Below are 20,515 nucleotides of genomic sequence, written 5' to 3' on the forward strand. Positions count from 1 at the left end.
GCTGTGCTGCTTGGCAACAGAAGCCTAGGAATCTGCCTTTTGTAGTCTGTCCCCTAAATTCTGTCCCTGAATGTTTGTTTGCTTTCTGTGGTGAAGGATCTTTGGCTGTAAAGTTCCAGAAGTGGCCTGCCTCTGACAAGAGCCTTGTAAGGCTTTATGGTGAAAATCTAATGATAGTTTAATGTACACAGGTGATGTCTCTCTTTTATTATGTAATCCTGTAATCTAGGTGGGTGGTTTCCAGCTAAAATGCGCAATGTTTTCTAAGTTTTCATGGACATGGTTTTCTTGTGTCTGCAGAAAGATTGCTCAGGGTGGTATTTATCTCGTCATCGTGCAATGACTCATGACCTTTTAACATGCTTTGAGGTGTCTGTTTATTAGGTACCTTCAGACGGTAGATTTAAAGTTACATAGCGTGTGACTGCAGTGTGTGTCTTTTTTTTTTCTTTTTTTTTTTACTGGAATGGGCAACATGAGTCCCCTATTGCCTCTGAAAGCAGCATGATGGTTGGCACTGGACAGGCTGGCTTTAGAATATCCAAAAAGGCTCTTGTCCTGGCCTTTCCCTCACAAATGGTTCTACGAGTTATGGAAACTGTCGCAAAAGGATAAAATCTACCAGTGATCAGCAATCCTGTTGACAAAAACAGCTGGATCAAATAAGGATAGAGGAGAATCATGAGTAAGCATTCTCCATCGGTTCCTAGAAGTTCACCTCAACGCACTACTTATCGGGGTGTGACTGCAGCGGGCCGTAACAGCTGGAGACCATGTCAGTTGCTCAATAATAACAGCAAAGAACAATAAAGCCTTCAGGGTGCCACGGGAGTATCATACCTCAACACTGGAGCCTTTAAAAAACAAGATCTCTCTGCTGGAATGGTCCAGAATTTGGTGTAAGCGTCATGAGTCCATGGGACCGTCTTATTTAGTTGCTATCAACTTATCCTTGCACGCAGCTGGGCTTCTGATATTTACTGGAGAACAGAATTGCAGCAATTACAATGCAGTCAATTCCACCTGGTACTGCATCTAACATACTGTAGAATCCACACACACACATTCATGCTGCTTTGGACGAAGGACGCAGAGTTAGCATTTGACACAAATGAAGCACGTTAGTCGGTAAATGTTTGTTTGTGCATTAGGATGAGGACGTTTCTAAGTTGCCTTTTCGTCTCTTCAGTTGATGCCGTGAGAAAAATATTGTCGTACAGCGTCAGCACACACTGAATTGTCCAGCCTTTCCTAGTACACATTAATCTGGATATAGACTACTCCTGAAAGCTGTTTTTTAAACTTATTGAAATATTAAATTATTTTATTTAGTAGTGCGATAAAACACATTTTGTTTTTTTTTTTACAAATCATCCATTTAAAAGCATTTATTTGTTTTATCAGTGATTAGTTTTTATTACGGATCCAGAAAAACATGCATTTTTATTATTGTTAAATCCAGAAAAAAAGTGTATTTTATAATTACTTTAACAATGGACTCGCTTGAATATATTTTATACTTTATCTCCAGTAAAATATAAATGGAGTAGGTCTGCTTTAATTTGAGTAATATTTTAATTATTTTCTATTTTCACTCAAGTACCAGATTTGTTTTCTCTTTGTGTGTGTGTGAGAAAGAGAACGATACAGTTAAACCAGCTGCAAGGAAGGGTATTTTAGCTCTTTCTACTTCCTGTGAAAACAACCACGTATTGTAGTTGGTTGTTGTGTTATATGGAAGAAACGGAAATTCAAATTCATGCAGAACAGGCAGATGAATTGGGGTCTTTATTGATGGGTGCTTAAGATAAGACCGTCTAAATTCTTTAAAGCCGCAGATTACTGTGCATGTGTCTGCCAAGCAAAAGATGCGATATCATTTACAGAAATATTGTCCTCAAATATAGCTCATCATCTTGGCAATGAACAGGTATCCAAGTGTAATATAAGATGAGTGCTTATTCACTTTGTCATACTAGAGGAGAGTCTGAATCTAAATGGATTAGGAACCCTGACTACACACATGTTCTGCAGGAACAAGCTGACCACACTCTGCAGAACATGTGCTTATACTTTAGTTCATATCCGCTTAAGGTATTTTTAGTTTACCACATCACTGCTAAGATGATGCACAGCTGAATGCTAAAGACGGCAGACATGAAACAGGCCATTTCCATCAGCAGCGTTGCACTGACTACCAAGTGCTTCCCTTCCATGATCTCAGATCTGTCAGGCCAAGTTGTAGATGTGGTATGCAGGTTTACAGGTTTCATGGTGATGTGTCAGCTGGGCAGGTTTGGCCAGCCTGCTATAGCAGGGGAAAATGACTCACCCATTTTTATTAGTGCAGAACCCAAAGAGATCTGGGCATCAACCTGGTATAATAGGCTTTATCTGATCTCCTCAACCTGGTATAATAGGCTTTATCTGATCTCCTGATAAGTAAGTGCATTACTGGTCCTAAATACTGCAGAGCTAAATGTATAAGAATCAGAATGAAAGGAACACAAGCGTATTGATTTGAGTAACAAAGTTACACTTCATAATGAATATATATGAATACCATGCACAGGGGAACAAATCTCAAATCACACTACATACATACATACCTCAGCCAGAGGTTAATTTGCATATACAGTTTTGTGCAAAATCATAGCAGTATGTTTAAAACAACTGAGAAAAAGATCAATCCTCATAACAGCATTTATTTCCATATACACAAAGGCACTAGGAACACTGCACATTCAATTCCAAAAGAAAACATGAACAAAATATCAATTTTTAAACTGAAAATGAAGAAGAAAAAAAAAGCAGTGTCTTCATTTACAAACTTGAATATTTACAGTATAAACTGAAAGTTGTTTACAGATTTAGCTTTTCTGTTGATTACTGAATTAATATTTAGTTGTATAGCCTTCATGTCTGATAACTGCTTTACATCTGTGTGGCATGGAGTCAACTAACATCTGACACCTGCGAACAGATATTCCAGCCCAAGATGACTGGACTACATTCCACAGTTTTTCTGAATTCTTGGGTTTTACATCAAAAACAGCATTTTTGATGTCATGTACAAATTCTCAATCGGATTGATGTCTGGGGATTGGGCTGGCCACTTCATAACATCAATTTTATTGGTCTGGAACCAGGATGTTATCCGCTTGCTGCAGTTTCTGGGATTGTTGGCCTGCTGAGACACCCATTTTAAGGGCAATTCTTCTTCAGCATAAGGCAACATGACCTCTTCCAGTATTTTGATATATTCAAACTGGTCCATGGTGCCTGGTATGCGATAAACGGGTTCGACTCCAAAGTATGAGAAACATCCCCAAATCATTATGCTTGCACTTCCATGTTTTAGTCTTCACAGTGTACTGTGGCTTGAATTCAGCGTTTATGGGTCGTCTCACAAACTGTCTGTTCTTATTGGGTCTAAAAGCCACAATCTTGCTCTCATCTGTCCATAGAATGTTGCACCACTTCTCTTTAGGCCAGTCAATGTGTTCTTTGGCAAACTGTAACCTTTTCAACACATCTTTTTTTCTGCAGTGGTACTTTATGAGGATTTCTTTCAAATAGTTTGGCTTCACGTAGGCGTCTTCTGATTGTTGCAATACTCACAGGTAACTGAAGAGCTTCTTTGATTTCCCTGGAGCTGATCATTGGATGCTTCTTTGCCATTCTTGTTATTCTATGATCTAGGCGGATGGTAGTATTTCTTTTCCTACCACGTGTTTCGGACTTTGTTTGCCATTTTAAAGAGATGATTTGAGATCGTTTTAGCTGAGCAGCCAGTTATTTTCTGCACTTCTTTATATGTTTTCCCCTCTCCAGTCAACTTCTTGATCAAAGTTCTTTCTCCTTCGTTACAATGTGTGGAACGACCCATTTTACTCACTGAGCAAGGGCAGGTACAACATTTGCTGCCCTCCTTTAAATAAGGGCCATAATTGACACCTGTTTCTTCATAGAATGAATGACCTCACTAATTGAACTCCACACTGCTATTAATGTAAACACACCCCTTTCACTAAATGAGTCTATTACACCCAATTAGCAGCATGCATGACTGTTGATTCTGTTGGTTGCCCATTACTCAGCTACACCTAGTCATGAATTTTTTCCCCATGTTGTATTATCTTTTCTGCCAAAATCAGTAATTAAATATATTAGTGATGTTAGATTGCTATTATTTTTGCACAGAACTATAGCTAAAAGTACACCCATGAGGGTATTACATGCCTAGTACGTTACTGTTGCATAGAATGTTAGTCACAGTAAGGTTTGGCAGGTCTCGCCTCAAAAGAAAAGAAAATATGAAACGGATCCCCCCTGGCAGTCGACGTGCCTAAAGCTGCAGTTCTGTGTTGTGACTGAGGAAAGCACTGCAAAGCTCAGTGCCTATCAACCTAAGTGCTAATAATGCTCCAGCTGTCCTGACATTCCTTTTTCTGGTGTCAGGCGATCATGAGTGTCTAATCATGAGGTCGGCTTGGATGGCTGTCACACGGCTTCCCACACTGGGACAAAAGGACTCGATATGCCCTTCTGACCTCTGACTCGGTTGAGCTATTCTTCTGTCCCTGTGAGACACAGACAATATTCAGCTATTGGAAGAATCATTAGTGAGTCTCTGTCCTTTCTCGTGCCTTGCAATGCGACTCATTCAAAGTCATGACTAGGCGTCGCGCGCTTCCTGCTCAGCAGCAAGGTGAACAGCGTGACTCCACGTGTGCGTCTGCACTGTTCATCCATGCCACGAACGGATGCCCATGTGCTTTTACGGGCACAATGAATGAAAGAACAACAAAAAAAGGTCGCCATAGAGGCTGGGTGAAGGAAGGAAGGAAGGAAGGAAAGAGGAAACAGGAAACAAGCCGAGATGATGCACCACAAACCGTCTACGTACTTTGCTTCTGAATGACTTCGTGAAGATGCCAGTAGTGACACGAATCCTTTGTGTACGAGTCACCGAGGGGTTCACCGGATCGACTCGACTCTCTTTATACTATCCGGATGGGCAACTCTCGTAGAGTTTAGCTGGATTACATTTACACCCGTCCTTAAAATGCGTCTCCGGCGTGCCCCGCTATCAAAGTAGGATTGGATTACAGCGCGCCTTGGCTGCGTTTACGCCTGGCTTTTTAATTCCACAAATAATAGCTGATGTGTAGGTTTCACATTTCAGCGTAACAATCAGGTCATACGTTTTATACGACGATCAAATTACGCGCATCTGCGCTGTAAATTCCACGATTCTTACTCGCTTATTTTCTACTAAATTCCTCAGGTGAAAATTCAGTTCTGAAGTTAACGCTGTTTTATACCACAAGACGGAACTAAAGTATTCTTCCAGTTTCGCATTCCACACGATCCAGCCTTTGAAACGCTCTGTTTCAGTTCCAGATTTAAAAACCTTCACGCAAGACACGAGTAGAAAGCAGAGACGCGCTGACATTCTTACCGGGACGCTTAGGTAGCCTGCGCTGTAATCGGATCGGATTTAGGAGGTAAAATGGATCTTCAGACTGACCTGCAAACTGCTTTAACCTTTTTTTTTTGTTTTTTGTTACTGTTGCTTTAAAGGACAACATTTCGATAAGTCTACTATTAGCTAAACCAAAAATGCAGTCGTATCTAACTTTGAAATGGAGGCTACACTCGTTTACATTTAGCCTAATCGATGCTTTTTAAGCAGACACTTGAGAAGAATCCGAGCTGTAATGCTAGAGTCGCAGATTCAGATAGAGGAGGAGTCACGTTTTGTGCTATCCTGGCTGTCTCAGCCCTCTCTATTTATCTCACCAGCTCCAGAGTCTTTCAGAGGTTTGATAAAGGTTTGATACTGTCCAGTTCAAAAACATGTCCGGTGAAGAGTCGAGGCTAGTCTACGTTATAACTGGAGGATGCGGTTTTCTGGGGCAGCACCTGCTGCGTGTTCTGCTGGAGAAAGAAGACCAAATCAAGGAGATAAGACTATTTGACAAGCATATTGATTCAGATCTGCACAGCTACACCACCGGTGAGAGAAACGTTTTGTTTTGTTTTAAACTTTCTGATTTACTCTGCCTACGCTTGGTTTTTATATTTACAGGTCTTAGTTTCTGTGTTGTTAGGCAGGTAAGATAAGCCTGTCTTATCATATAACTAAGACATAACGTGATGGCTCATTTCAGTTAACCAGTGACAGACCCAGATGAAATTGAGACTCAAAGTCAAAGTTCTGTTGCTGAATTGAGCTTTGATCCTTTTGTGTAACCGTCTGTCAAAACTTCCTTTGTTTGTTATATTTGAAATGCCTTTTTGTCTGCCTTGTTTCTGAAATATTCTTGGAAAAATAAATTGGACATTCCAGGTTAATTGTTGGGAAGGTTTGCATATCATGTATATTGTGGCCTATATTGGAGATATGTTTAGTCATCATGCGCAGGACATTTAAATTCTACATGTTCTATGATTTAAGTCTTGTCCTTGAGACTTTTATCCTAAACCATATATGTTATGAATCAGATAATAAAGATAGGCAAATGGCATTGACTGTCTGGAACAAAAGACCGCAGCAAAACATGGGCTCACCCAGAAGAGCAAACACGGGAGCCATATAATTACCAGACAGAAGGATCTTAAAACTGGTTGGAAACCAAATGCATGACAGGTATTTTACCCCCTTTTCCTTCCAAATTGGAGGGCTTGACATGGATCATTTGCAGGAAAGCCTGTTCGTCATAAACAGAGCTGGGCTCTTATGGGCTTATGGGATGGAGCAAGGTCAGTGCTGGGCTTTAACTCTCGGGCCGATCCCATCCTCTTCCACGTCATGTCTGTACCGCCCTGCATGTGGGCAATTGTTCAGTGAGGTCTATGCACACATTGTGGGATAGTGGCAGACCTCTAACCTAATGCACTTTGACTTGTTCACAGCACAGTTTGTTTTTTGTTGTGTAATTGTGATAGGGGTTATGAGTAAATTAGGTAAATCTTTGGAAGCAATGTTGTTTGTTTTTAATGTCAAACAACCCATGTAAAAGAGAGTTTGCTAAGCAATTTTTAGATTCAAACTTGTTGTCCTGTATTCTGTCCTGAAATTTGGGTTCTAATCCTGGCTCTGCATTTTATCAGAAATTCCATTAACATTTACAGCATTTAGCTGACACTTTTATCCAAGTGACTTACAACTATGACTGAGTACAACTTGAGTAATTGAAGGTTAAGGGGCTCAGGGGCCCAACAGTTCCAACTTGGCTGAGGTGGGACTTGAACTGGCAACCTTCTGATTACAAGTCAAGTACCTTAAACACTTAGTTCAACTAGGTGTGTTGGGAGCAGGAAAACACTAAATTATGCAGTGCTGGGCTACTGAAACACCAGGACTGGGGAAGCATGCTCCAGTGGGTTCTGTGTTCTACATATGACTGCTTGTGTGTGTATATATATATAAATATGTAAATGTTCCCTAAATATATAATATATACGCACCATGATCAGTCAAACATTAAAACCACTGACAGGTGAAGTGAAGAAAATTGATTCTCTCATTAGAATGGAACCGGTCAGTGGGTGGGATATATTACACAACAAGTGAACTGTCACATCTGAACTGTCAGATGTGTTTGAAGCAGAAAAAACAAGGGACAAACTGTGATGGCTAGATGACTGGGTCAGAGCATCTCCAAGATGGCAGGTTAAAATGCCTACAATGGGCATGTGAGCATGAAAACCGGACCATGGAGCAATGGAGAAGGTGGCCTGGTCTGATGGTTTCTTTTACGTCATGTGGATGGCCAGGTGTGTGTCGCTTACCTGGGGAAGAGACGGCACCAGGATGCAGTATGAGAAGAAAGCAAGCTGGTAGAGGCAGTGTGATATTCTGCTCAGTGTTCTGCTGAGAGACCTGGGGTCCTGGCATTCATGTGGATTTTACTTTGATATTTACCACATACATAAATGTTGCTGCACTCCGAGTACTAAGTATTTCTTAATGGCAGTGGCCTGTTTCAGCAGGATAAGGTGCCCTGCCATACTGCAAAAAAAAAATAAAATAAAAAAATAACATGGAAAAAAGCTCTGTGTGGGATGTGCTGGAAAAACAAGTCTGATTCATGGAACTCTTAGGACTTAACAGATGTGTTGCTAACATCTTGGTGCCAGATACCACAGGACCCTTTCCACGGTCTTGTGCAGTCCAGAATGGGCCTCGATGGGTCAGAGCTATTCTGGTGTCATGAGGAAAGCCCACACAATATCAGGCAGGTAGTTTTAATGTTATGGCTGATCTGTATGATGGCTTTTTTCCATGAAAGAAGAGTAGAATGCTAGAGACTTTTCCTGGTGTCTTGTCCAAGCTAGTCACTTTCTCCTCACTTCTTTGGGATGTTTTGGAGTGTTTCTGTAGTGACTGGAAAAGCCTTCAATTTCTAGGATGGAACAGGGTGTTTTTATACATGTTTGTCAGCCAGACGAGAGTTTTTAGCCACGTGGATGACCATGTTGCTGTACACCCCTTATAACCTCCCTCGATCATGTAAACTGTTAATAATTGCTTGACGACAGGAGGAGGGATGCAAATGCTGATAAGCAAACATCCTTTTTCAGCAAACATCACTTTGCATGACGGTAAACATGTTGCGAGTGCCGTGGATTCGGTCTTCCTTCCACATTGCAGAAGTATACCAGTTAAGGGAAGCTTGTGGGTGAATTTCAAAATTCTACAACCAGTAGCAAGGTTTTGTTTACTATAAAAGTAAACCGCATGGAAATTTGGGAGGGAAAAAACGCAAGCACATGACTCCCACACACGCGTGCATGCACACGCAGCAGGCTTCTACATATACGCCTGCGTGCACCCACACACACAACCACATGCTCAGCAGTCTCCTACACATGCATTGTGGGAAGGTTGAGTGAGGTGGGAAGTACTACACACGCACTTACAAAACGTTGCTTTCCAGAGAAAATGTTTTCTCTCTGCGTTTTGTAATCTTGTGATGTTCATATGTATCCTGTCTGTTTCTCTCCAAGAGCACATCAAGGTGGTGCTCACCCAGGGGGATATAACAGACTACCAGAGCGTTCTGGAAGCCTGCCGAGGGGCGGACTTGGTTGTCCATGCTGCCAGTCTCGTGGACGTGTGGTACAGAGTCCCGGAGAGGACCATCTACGCCGTCAATGTGGAAGGTGAGAGACAATGACCATGGTGAGAGTAAAACATGAAGAAGGAAAGACTAGGTTGGTGCAAAGAGATTGTGCTGCCTGATACAGCTGACAAGAAATGAAGACACTGTGATGCAGCTGACAGGAACCGCATGGTACCAGGAAAAAGGGGGTAAATGACTTTTAGTAGCAGTAAAAGTGGAGGGTATGGGTTCACAGTACCTCCTCCCACACTGTGATGAGTCTCTGCGTGTATAACAGCTCATTTGAGAAGTCAGTGTCGGTAAGGGGTTGTGTTCTAAACGACCTCAGTGAAACTGGAGCCTTTCTCTTTCTCTGTGTTCTTCAGTGGGTGACATTTGGTACCCTGCTGACAGTACAGTTCTATCTTTGTGAGTTCTCTGACTGTGTATATAAGTTTTTGCTCTCTCTATCTATCTATCTATCTATCTATCTATCTATCTATCTATCTATCTATCTATCTATCTATCTATCTATCTATCTATCTATCTATCTATCTATATATATATATATATATATATATATATATATATATATATATATATATATATATATATATATATATACACACACACACACACAGAGAGAAATACACAACACCTCATCAAAAGTATTTAATTAGAAAAACCTAATTTGCATCTACACACACTGGCTACTAAGTGCATTTTGAGTTATAGCTACAGGCTGTACATATCTATGGTCAGCAAGCCTATATGCTGCTCTGAGTGCATGACTGCAGGACCACTGCTGACTGGCTGCTGTTATTTAAGTGACGGCCTTATTTCATCACAAGTATATGCGTCCAGAGCCGTATAGCTGCCTTATAACTTGCTGTTCTTACGTTAACATTAATCTAGACACAGTAACTCTTAGTGCATTAACTACTTTGCTCTACAGTGAAGCAGTTGTGTAACACCACATAATATATCAGAACAGATTTGTTACACAACCGCATAAGAACTGTTTGGGTTTCTTCTCCCATTTCAGCATGTACTGCTGGAGTTGGGCCAATACCAGTATAGGTGTCAGATCAGAACTATCTCTAGTTTTTACACGTTGCTGCTGAGCTGACAGTATCCTTCTGCCAAACACCTACTTAGCATACGGTAATTCAGTGAAAGGACCCGTTGTTGAAGACCATTCTAGGTTGGCAAACTCGCATCACAGTTGGCAAAGGATGGGCTATTGTCTCTAACTCTCACAGGCTGTTTCTAATATTTAAAAAGTTTTTTTTTTATCAAAGTGGGTTATGAGTGAAAATATTAAAGAAAAATGTAGTATCTTAAAGTGTGGAGTAAAAAGGACTACGTGACTTACACTGAAAAATGAGGTAAACAGACCCGCCAAGAGGAGAGTTGGAATTTGGCTGAAATACAGACAGGTGCTTGGCTTGAAAGATTCTGATTAAATGATTGTGTGTGTGTGTGTGTGTGTGTGTGTGTGTGTGTGCGTGTGTTCATGCAAGTACGTGACTGTGTGCATTCTGCTGGGGTGTTGAGCAGGTACGTGTTTTTCAGACGCAGCTGTGTTGTGGTGGGAGTTCCATTCTGCAATTGATCTCAAATTAAAGGTGTGAACTTCTGACTGGCAGGAGCCAGCGGTTTCCACCTGCTCTCAACGCTAATACCAAACCACATCAAAAAGCTTTTCAAAGCCAATCACCATTCTGCTTGCAAAGCACCAAAAAAAATGGGAAGCATAATTGTTTGAGTCTTTTGGCCTTTTCTTCCATGCAATATTTAAAAAGAAAACAACAAACTCGCATTCTTTACTGTCTTGGTCAGTGAGGTCCATCAGGTTGACCCCCTCTCTGTCCGGCTTGCTTCAGAGCTTTTAATTTGGTCACAAGTAAATCGTTTTCTTAAAGTGATTTTAAAGTGGCTTCATAATGAGAATACGGTATACTCCTCCACCCAAAATATCTGAACTCATAAAATTGGTTTTCTGCCTTTCTTGCAAAACTTCTGCATTCTTTCCATCTACTTTCTCCCTGCTAAATCCATCCTGCCTTTATTTGGGGATAGGCATTAGTGGCTAGAGGTGATCTATGAACCTGTTCTTTGGACTCCTGAGTTTGGAAAATTTCTGATTAACGGCTCACAAAATACAAGCACAGTTAAACACTACAAAAAGTGTTTCAACATGATTAGATCACAGGAGATTGCATGATGCGGACCTAACTGGAAGAATTGCTACAAAAGACCTAGAGTCCAGAGTGCTTAAGTGCTTAAGTTAGGAGGAAGAGAAGTATCTGGGTCAAACCGCTAAGAAACGGCCTGTTTGAGGCAGTGGGTGCCCATCACTTCAAATAGCACATATCTGACTTCAGTCATGGTGTATTGTTAAATAATTGCAAATTCTGCATGTGAACTTCCCATGGTCTTGTGTTACTTTGTTAGTGACAGGACAGTTATGCCGAGTTCATCCCAAACAGCACAGCCATCAAGTCAGGCTTCCTGATTCCGACGGCCAGAGGAATCTTTTCGTCATCAGCTGTTGTGATGGTTGTTGGACATGTAGAAAAGAAGGGGCATGATGGTGAGCTCAGACTCACGATCTACCCTGAGCTCAGACTCACGATCTACCCTGAGCTCAGACTCACGATCTACCCTGAGCTCAGACTCACGATCTACCCTGAGCTCAGACTCACGATCTACCCTGAGCTCAAACTCATCTCCTCTCTCTGTTCCCCTCCCCTCTCAGACCTGCCTCACCTACAAGTATACGACCTGAACTGTACCACAATTATATGTTTACAACATATGACATAACAAAAATAGTTACCAGGTGAAATAGATGGGTATTGAATAAAGCTAGTTGAGTAGAATCCGATTCTAAAACTTTATAACGTCGTAATCTACTGCGTTAACTTTTAAATGCAAGTCTTCATTTTGGTTAACCAAACAGTCAAACGTTTTTCACTGTTAACATTATAAAATTAACTGATTCAAAATGAAAAGATACATTAAATTACTATTTAACTATAACAATAATGTTAAGTGAATTCCCACTCTTACCCCAGAAGAGTACATGGCTATAATATCATTACCGCCTCCACTGTAGAGCAAAGCCTCACAAACAAGATCTGCATACAGACTATTTTTATGTTCTTTGGCATTATTTTGAAACGTCACATCTTTTGTTTTGGGTACTGTTCTTTATTGTTGAGCAGTTATAGAAATACATACAGTATAAAACACTGGCACATTTTGGGGGTGGGGCTGCGCGTGTATTCAGATTTTGGACGGGTACTGCAGTCTTTTTGTACAGTCACCATGCGAATGTGTGTGTATGTTGCTTCAGCCTCTGTGTCTCTCCAGGAACAAAGAATGTCCTGAGTGCCTGTGTTGAGCTTGGAATTCAGCACTTGATCTACACAAGCAGCATGGAGGTGGTTGGGCCCAACGTGAAAGGCGACACATTTATCAGGTACAGTTGTTTTTCGAAGCTCTTGCTGCGCTTTACGGCCCCTTTTCCCCCTTGGAAGCCCTGGTCAGTGTCAGATATGAAGGATTTAATCACTAGTGCCAGAGGAATCTTAAAAAGATAAGAAGGATGTGAACATTTCACCAGGTCGTGAACTCTGCCGATGTTCCGTTAGTAGCTTTGATGTTCCGCAGCCTGCTAGATTCCAGCAGGGTTGCAGTTCTGCATGGATTAGACCAGTCTTTCTCCAGCATACAATTTTAAGGGTGTGAAAAAGAGTGAGGGAACTAGAAGACAAAACAAAAACATGAAAAGAGTGCAATCCCCCCCGAACTAAAAACCAAAGATGTGACATGGAGAACAGCAGTGTAACCTAAAGCTTAAATATCAGGATAATGACAGTGGTGACAGTACCTGACAAAGGTACTACAGCCACAAAGACTATGTAAGCACAGAGCATCAACAACCACCACCTGGAGCGGATTAAGGGAGGGGTAGAAAATTAAACACAGGTGAAACATCAAGGGCAACCGAAACGAAAAAACAACAGAAAGAAACCAAAGCAAAGGAACACATGGCAGACATTGCCAGAGAAGGGGAAATGTGTTCGTATCAAACCCATTAACCCCCCCCCCAAAAAAAAAAAAAGTTTGAATGTATTTGAGGATTCAATATTGCCTCAAAGTCTGGAGGCTTTGATCTGTGTTGTATGAGAGAGTAGGATCCACACTGTCTGGTCTGAACTTGTTTTAGAATAATTGGAAATAAATTGTATAATGAGAGAGAAAAGGCCCAGTGATGGCAAGTACCCCAACAAACTGAGACTGTGTTCTCTAGCCTTTCTTGAAACGGAGCAGAAACAGAATGCGGCTGCCATCACAGCAGCACAAGTGGTCCAGGTGGTTCAGACCAGGCTCTCTCTTTGGCCAGCGCACATGTGCCAAGTCCAGCTCGCAGCTGAGTCATACAAGGAGAGATGAGGGCTTCAGTCCGGCTGAGAGCAAAAATGGCTAATATCAGACTTGCCTAAGCCAAGCTTTACATCCTATTTCCGCCATGCCTAGTGATTTTCCAACATTTGCGTTCCATTGCTATTAGATGATAACGAGGCAATACCCTTTCACAGTTGCAGTGGCAATGGTGTGAGCAAAGAGGCCCAAGTGGCTATCCTTAGCCACTGGGCTATCCTTAGCCACTGGGCTATCCTTAGCCACTTCCTTCTGCTCCTCTTGGGCTTCCCCAGGCAAGCCCAGGCCAGCTGGGGGGTGCAATCCTTCCATCAGGTCCTGGGTCAGCCTTGTGGCCTCCACTCGGTTCACGTGCCTGGTATACCTGAAGTGGAAGGTAAGTGGGGTATCTTTCTGCTCAATGTGGAAAAGCAGCAGTTCTGCTCCTCCACTTGGGGGAGGTTCTCGCCCACATAGGGAGTGTGTCATACACTTTCAGGGGATAAGCCTGGCCTGATTACTGAAGATTCTGAGCCACGTATTGTCAGCTTCATGATCGGCTGCAAACTGCTCAAGTGTGCCACTGAAGACCTCCCTACGAGAAAGGCAGAAAGACAGAAAGGTAACATCGTCCAAAAATAGCAGCAATACATCTCCTTGTTGCCCCATCCCTGCAAGAACCCTGCTCGCTTGTTCTTGGATACACCCTGCAGCTCTGACCATAATTATCATAAATAGGAGTGGGCCAAAGCACACCCTTGGGAGTCCAGCACACTGAACAAGCTTGACTTAACATGTGGACACCGCCCTCATTCTGAGAGTGCGTAGACCAAATGGCCGGCATTAGCAGCCCCGATACTCTTCTGGGCAAATGGTCATCTCCAGATTCACAGCACACATGTATACTGCAGGGGCAAATTCCAATGCCCCCTCAACTATCTGGAAGAGGAGAAAGAGCGGGTCCTCAGATTTTTGGCCAGGACGGAATCCACATTATTCCTCCTGAATCTGAGGCTTGACAGTCGGATAAGGTCGTGGGGAGGTCGTAACATGAGTGTGTTTTTGAATGGGAAAGCACAAAAATAGCACCGTGTAGGTGGATTTGTAGTGTCAGTTGCACCATTCTGTTCCTGGCACTGCAGGTGTGTTCGTTTCTGGCTGTCATAAAGCATGCCTGCATCCAGAAACTACTGCTCCCTCCAATCCCAGTCTGTTCACTCAGCCGAGAAGAATGTCGAGGATGTTGGTAATGAACTGAGCCTTTCATACATTCTCCAGAAAGTTTGCCGCTAAGTGTTGTCCCTGGTCCAGTCTGGTCCACGTCCAGGGTTTGAAATCATCTGAGGCTTGGCACAAACCATCTGGGGCTAGTTAAGAGCTTCTAAGGCATCCTCATTTCTTTATATTTGAAATGTATGCAGTAAATACCAGACTCACTAACAGCAAAAGCATGGACGCATACCAAAAGAATGTTAAAGATGAATGATGATGTTTGACGTAATCCTTTGTTCATAAAAGGGGGAATGGGGGAATGATGTGAAGAAATGGCCAAAAGTGAATTATAGAAGTGTTATGTACTTTCTTGAATCATAACCAAAGTGACACAGAATAATGCAAACAGCTCAGCAGCATAGTCGTATATTCACTACAGCCTCCCTGACCTTACTGTTGTGAAGACGGTAGACAAATATGCTTACTTAAAAGCAGACATTGCGCCTAGCCTGAGTACAAACAGTCCGGACCATCGTGCATTACTCCCAATAAAGAGTTAATCTTCTACTAATGCTCCACTGTACTAAACATTTCGGGCAAAAGTCCAATTTTTTGGGGGGCAAATGTCAAATAATTCAACCACAAAACCACAGTGAGGCCCAACTGTATGAACTGACTTGTAGTCCTACTTGTTCTTTACAACTACTGAAATGAAACTATACCAGTTATACAGGTTGTCTATGATGAGAAATTCTGGGGAGGCTAATGAGAACAGTTTTGTCACCTATCCAAGCCGAGCATAACGCTGCATTTGCCAGTTGACAACAGCCCTATCCAACAGTTTCAAAAGCAAAGCTCAGATCACAGAATGCCACACAATTAACGTATTTTATTTAGCCTAATTTTTTATGTCACTGTAAAATCTTAGAGAGCTTCATGCATTCTTCATGCATTCTTTATTAAGAACAGGTAAGGTAACCATACTACATGATTAACATGTTAGAAACTAGGGTCAAGGTCAGAACATCAACAAGAAATGATTATATTGCTATTTATTTAGTTTGCGTGTGGACTTGAACGTTAAAAGAACGATAAGGAATCTCTGGGCCCCTGATTTCGTGGAAGACTTCATGACTGCTTATCTCACAGCAGACAGGCTCTCCCTGTATGACGCCTCGATATGTGGACAGGAAAGGCACTGAGCATGTGGCAAACAAGTGTTGCTTGCTGTGGGATTAAGATTAAGATTTCTTTATTGTCATGGAACTATGTGTACGACGAAAACTTGACAGAGCTCTTGTGTTTAAAAATCTACAGAATAAATAATATAGCTAAAAATATATACATTTAGAGATGTATACAATTGACATGTGGGTGTCTGTTTACATCCTGTGCACTTGGAAGGCCATAGGCTTTTGATAAATAGTGCGTGTATATTTACAGAATAAATATTTGCTAGAATAAGTTTTGCACTACTCCCGAGGTTCTAGGTGGAGCAGTACAATATGGAGAACAATGGCAGTGGCATCAATTACTAGTGATAATGCCACCAGCTTGTAATCATTAAAGCAGGTTATAGCTTTCTGATTTAGGACTGGTGCCATTTCAGATGATTTTAGGCAAATGGGGACAGTGCACTGTGCTGGGATAGGCTGAAGATGTTTGTCAGCACTGCACCTTACTCCGTGGAATCAGTCCTAGCACTCCATCCGGTCCAGCTGCTCTCTATATGTTGATACTACGGAGTGTGCATGCGACCTCTGCGGTGTGTGTGTGTGTTCGTTCGTGTTCGTGTTCGTGTTCTGGCAGCTGGGTACTACTGCTGGTAGTTAGTTAATCTGATTCCGTCCTCGTAATTTGTGATGTGCCATATATCTCGCCATGCACACTGGGTCTGGATGTGAAAGTGATCCTCCATTCTCTGTTTGTAAACTGCCTTGGCCTGTCAGCTAAATGCCATAAATAACTTCTACGTTTATGGCATTTAGCAGATGTTTTTATCCAAAGCGATTTATAATTGTGACCAAATGCACTTGAAGCAATCGAGGGTTAAGGGTCTTGCTCAGGGGGCCAACAGCGGAAGCTTGGTGATGGTGGGGGCTTGAACCGGCAACTGTCAAATCTATCTACTTATTTATTTATGTCATTTGTTTTTTTGGTCCAGTATCGTAACTTTTGAGCAACCCATTAAACTAGTTTAAATCAATTCTAACTGATCTAGCTTAAGGTTAGCTAGAATGAGATCTTTAGCTAGAAACGACAGTTATCTGTTCTTTATTATCCATAGATGAGTACAGGCCTATTCTACACATACTATAGAGTTTAGTTTCTTTGAAAATCCTAATTTTGATTGTCTATGAGGCAAGCAGACTATTCAAAGCTAATGGGTAACTACCTAGCTAGCTTGTCCTATCTTAATTAGCTAATGTTAGAATGCTATCTAACCTATGGGGTATTGCCAACAGAAAATGATTAGACAAGATGAATATCATAAAATTCTTATATTTTGAGGTAATATAATTTCATATACAAGCTAATATTAGTGATTACACAATGTCTTACCTTAGCATATTTCCATTGGTGTGTGGTTCAGGAGTAGTTAACTTCACATGCATAGTCAGCTCTGTCTTCTCATCTCACCAAATACAAAGCACTAAATAAACCCTACTGCTAAACTAATTATATGGCCTAGTTAATAAAAATCTTTTAAGCTTTTGACATCGTCACAGTGCCACACAAGCAACCTTAACACACAACTTCTTTCATTTACTAGTACTACAAGCACAATTTTTCATTCTACATATGAATGAAAAATTAAGTGTGTGTGTGTATATATACTATACGTAAATGTTTAGAAAGTGGTTAAACAACTCATAAAGCATTAAGTTATACAAGCACTATTTACATTCATAGAGACACTTCATGATTCTTCTGGGATTGTCTGCTAGTTTTCATTAGTCTTGATCAACAGGGATCAACTAGTAGTTAACCATTTTTCAAAGTTATTTTAAAAATAAATTTCATTTACCCAAATCTCCCGCATTGTGAAGGATGGAGAGAAAAATCTCTTGTAGCTCAGAATTTGTTAGCTCAAGCCAAACAAAAAGGCCTTACGTTTTAACCCAATTCCCATATGTGAAATGTTTTTTCACTATTTTATACTAATTTATCTAGTCTTCATCAGATTTGAGTCAGACAAATCAATTTTGAATCACTAGATTGAGTCTGACAATTGTCTAAATGTTTTTTGAGGAATTTTCACTTTTAGAAGTTTTTGCCAATAATGTTGGAGTGTAGTGTTGGGCTCATTGTTGTATGTTTGGTAAAATATGAATATTTAATTGGGTTTGGAACAGAACAAAACTCAACAGACTTACTACACATGTCCAAAGCATCATATTAGAGCTTTGAACAGACTGGTGGACAAGCCTTACTAAGTACTGCAAAATAAAGCCTGTAAGAATTCAGTAGGCATTTAACAACCAGTTATTACAAAACTTAAATCACTTTCCAAAATCACTTTCCAGGATCTAATAGTCATTACGCAGACTTAGTATAGAATCATTACATTTCAAATTTTATTTTGTAATAGTTTTTAAAAACATAACGAGGAGGAAGATGTATTGAATTGCCCTCATATCATAATTTTGAACATGAAGTTATCTTTTCAAACGGCAAAGTGTGTAAGATGAAAAAACAGGATCGATAAAGTCTTGAAAATCGAGAAATGAGCAATACACGACTCAGTCTGTTGCTGGCACCCCGAATAACAGAGGTCTCACAGATGTAGGTGACATCTTGCATCCTTTTCTGCTGCTCTGTCCATCTGTTTCCTTGCCCAACAGGCTAGTATATAGAGGAAATGCAGATTTTCCAATAGCCAGCATGTCTGGGAGAAAATAATAGGTTCATACACTCAACACCCAAATTCACAAGCAGGATATTGTCCACAAGAAGGAATCTAGGGCTAAATGCATTCCATATTCTCTCTTCAACTTTATATGTCCCTTGGAAATTTGAATGGAGAATGAAGGAAGGAATTACCAGGCAGTTTAAATTTTGTTTTTATTCACTGTTTTTGTGTGTGTGAGAGGTGTCCTGAAGAGACTAGATCTCAACTCCTTACCCCATGCTAACAACAAATAACCTTACACACACACACACACACACACACACATTGATGTAGTTATTATTAAACATTACTCTAACATCACGTATTTCCTGATTTCCAAAAATGTGTTATTCTAGGATAATGTTTGTGTGCGTTGGACATTAAATTGAAGCCCCACCTCTGCAGACTAGCATCAGATAAGCCTGACATCAAAGCATACTTTTATGACTTATTGTATTCCCAATGTGCCTCAGAGGCACGTATGCTCACTCACATAAAGCATAAGCCTCTGATTGCAGCGATTTCATTTGCAACACATCTCATCACTTCTACCTTCCTATGCCATTGCACCCTGGCCCATCCATGGTTTGGAAGCTGACACTAAGTGGCATGTCCATTCCGTTAATACAGGGGTGATGAGGACACGCCATATAACGTTATCCATGAAATGCCGTACCCCAGGAGCAAAGCTGCAGCAGAGAATCTAGTGCTGCAGGCGAATGGAACAAAGGTACTACACATACACACACACACACACACACATTTATATTTTATATTATATATATATATATATATATATATATATATATATATATATATATATATATATATATATATATATATATATATGAGAGAGAGAGAGACAAATGAATGAATCTGTTGTGGGTGGTGTATAAAAACATAGGGTGAGATGGTGAAATACTTAAACTCCATTAGCTGATGCTGGATGTGTTGTTTCTCATTAGCCCTGCAAGATAAAAATGTTGAGTATGTTGGCTGCTGGGCTTGACAAGACCATTGGTAAACCAACCAGCTCATTCTTGGTTTACTGGGGGTTTTTTTGTTTTGTTTTTTTGCTTTGCTGTTTTTGGGCACACTGGAAGTTCTTGTTGGACAAACAAGGCACAAATGAGGTCGATTTTTATATAAAAATGTTGGTTTCAGGATTGTAGGCCCACTTCCATCTGATTCTCAGTTTAATCAGACTGGGCTCCATTTTACATGGAAGCACTGGAAGGCTGAAAGGTTCTGAGTACAGAGCGTGGCTATTTCCGTCCCCCCCCCACACACGGCTGACTCCAATTAGTAGAGTTGCCCTGTAAGAGATTTGAGTAGACCTTTCCATTCCCTTCATTCCAGAACGCTGTCTGTCTGATGTCTCCCTGCTCTCCCTTAAGTACATCTTTTCTCTGAATAGTTTGCACAAGAGTGATCGACCTCATTTGTGCCTTGTTTGTCCAACAAGAACTTCCAGTGTGCCCAAAAACAGCAAAGCAAAACCTTGCAGGGCTAATGAGAAACAACACATCCAGCATCAGCTAATGGAGTTTATGCATTTCACCATCTCACCCTATGCTTTTATACACCGCCCACAACAGATTCATTCATTTGCCTCTCTCTCTCTCTCTCTCGCTCTCTCTCGCTCTCTCTCGCGCGCTCTCTCTCGCTCTCGCGCTCTCTCTCTCAGATAAAAGGAGGCGGGACTCTGTATACATGTGCCCTGCGACCCACAGGTATCTATGGGGAGAACCACCAGTTGATGAAGGAATTTTACCAGATGGGGGTTCGCACTGGGGGGTGGCTAATGAGAGGAGTGCCCAGAGACACAGAGCATGGACGCGTGTATGCAGGTGAACTGCTTGGCCAT

At 41.2% G+C, this 20,515-nt stretch overlaps 1 protein-coding gene and 1 long non-coding RNA gene across 4 annotated transcripts in view; one reads left to right on the plus strand and one right to left on the minus strand.

Annotated features, from left to right (window-relative positions):
- Window positions 1-2,689: 2,689 nt before the first annotated feature.
- On the minus strand, window positions 2,690-5,040 carry LOC145657069 (uncharacterized). The gene is made up of 2 exons (XR_014122912.1): window positions 4,910-5,040; window positions 2,690-4,583 (listed from the first exon to the last, which is right to left on the minus strand). It is a non-coding gene; the product is annotated as an uncharacterized LOC145657069 (long non-coding RNA).
- A 113-nt stretch (window positions 5,041-5,153) lies between these two features.
- The window catches only part of hsd3b7 (hydroxy-delta-5-steroid dehydrogenase, 3 beta- and steroid delta-isomerase), a 17,339-nt gene continuing 1,977 nt past the window's right edge, over window positions 5,154-20,515 (plus strand). Inside the window, exons 1-7 of one of the 3 annotated variants that reach the window (XM_081711539.1) lie at window positions 5,154-5,290; window positions 5,401-5,510; window positions 5,809-6,022; window positions 9,019-9,174; window positions 12,492-12,600; window positions 19,279-19,378; window positions 20,336-20,498. In XM_081711539.1, the coding sequence (XP_081567665.1) occupies window positions 5,863-6,022; window positions 9,019-9,174; window positions 12,492-12,600; window positions 19,279-19,378; window positions 20,336-20,498 (688 nt within the window). In that variant the 5' untranslated portion in view covers window positions 5,154-5,290; window positions 5,401-5,510; window positions 5,809-5,862. Of the gene's footprint in view, window positions 5,291-5,373; window positions 6,023-9,018; window positions 9,175-12,491; window positions 12,601-19,278; window positions 19,379-20,335; window positions 20,499-20,515 lie in introns of those variants that run through there. The other 2 variants (XM_035530439.2, XM_027015710.3) reach the window with 2 other exon arrangements.

The sequence above is a fragment of the Electrophorus electricus genome, chromosome 3 (assembly GCF_041902795.1).
Source record: "Electrophorus electricus isolate QZ-2024a chromosome 3, ASM4190279v1, whole genome shotgun sequence".
NCBI lineage: Eukaryota > Metazoa > Chordata > Actinopteri > Gymnotiformes > Gymnotidae > Electrophorus > Electrophorus electricus.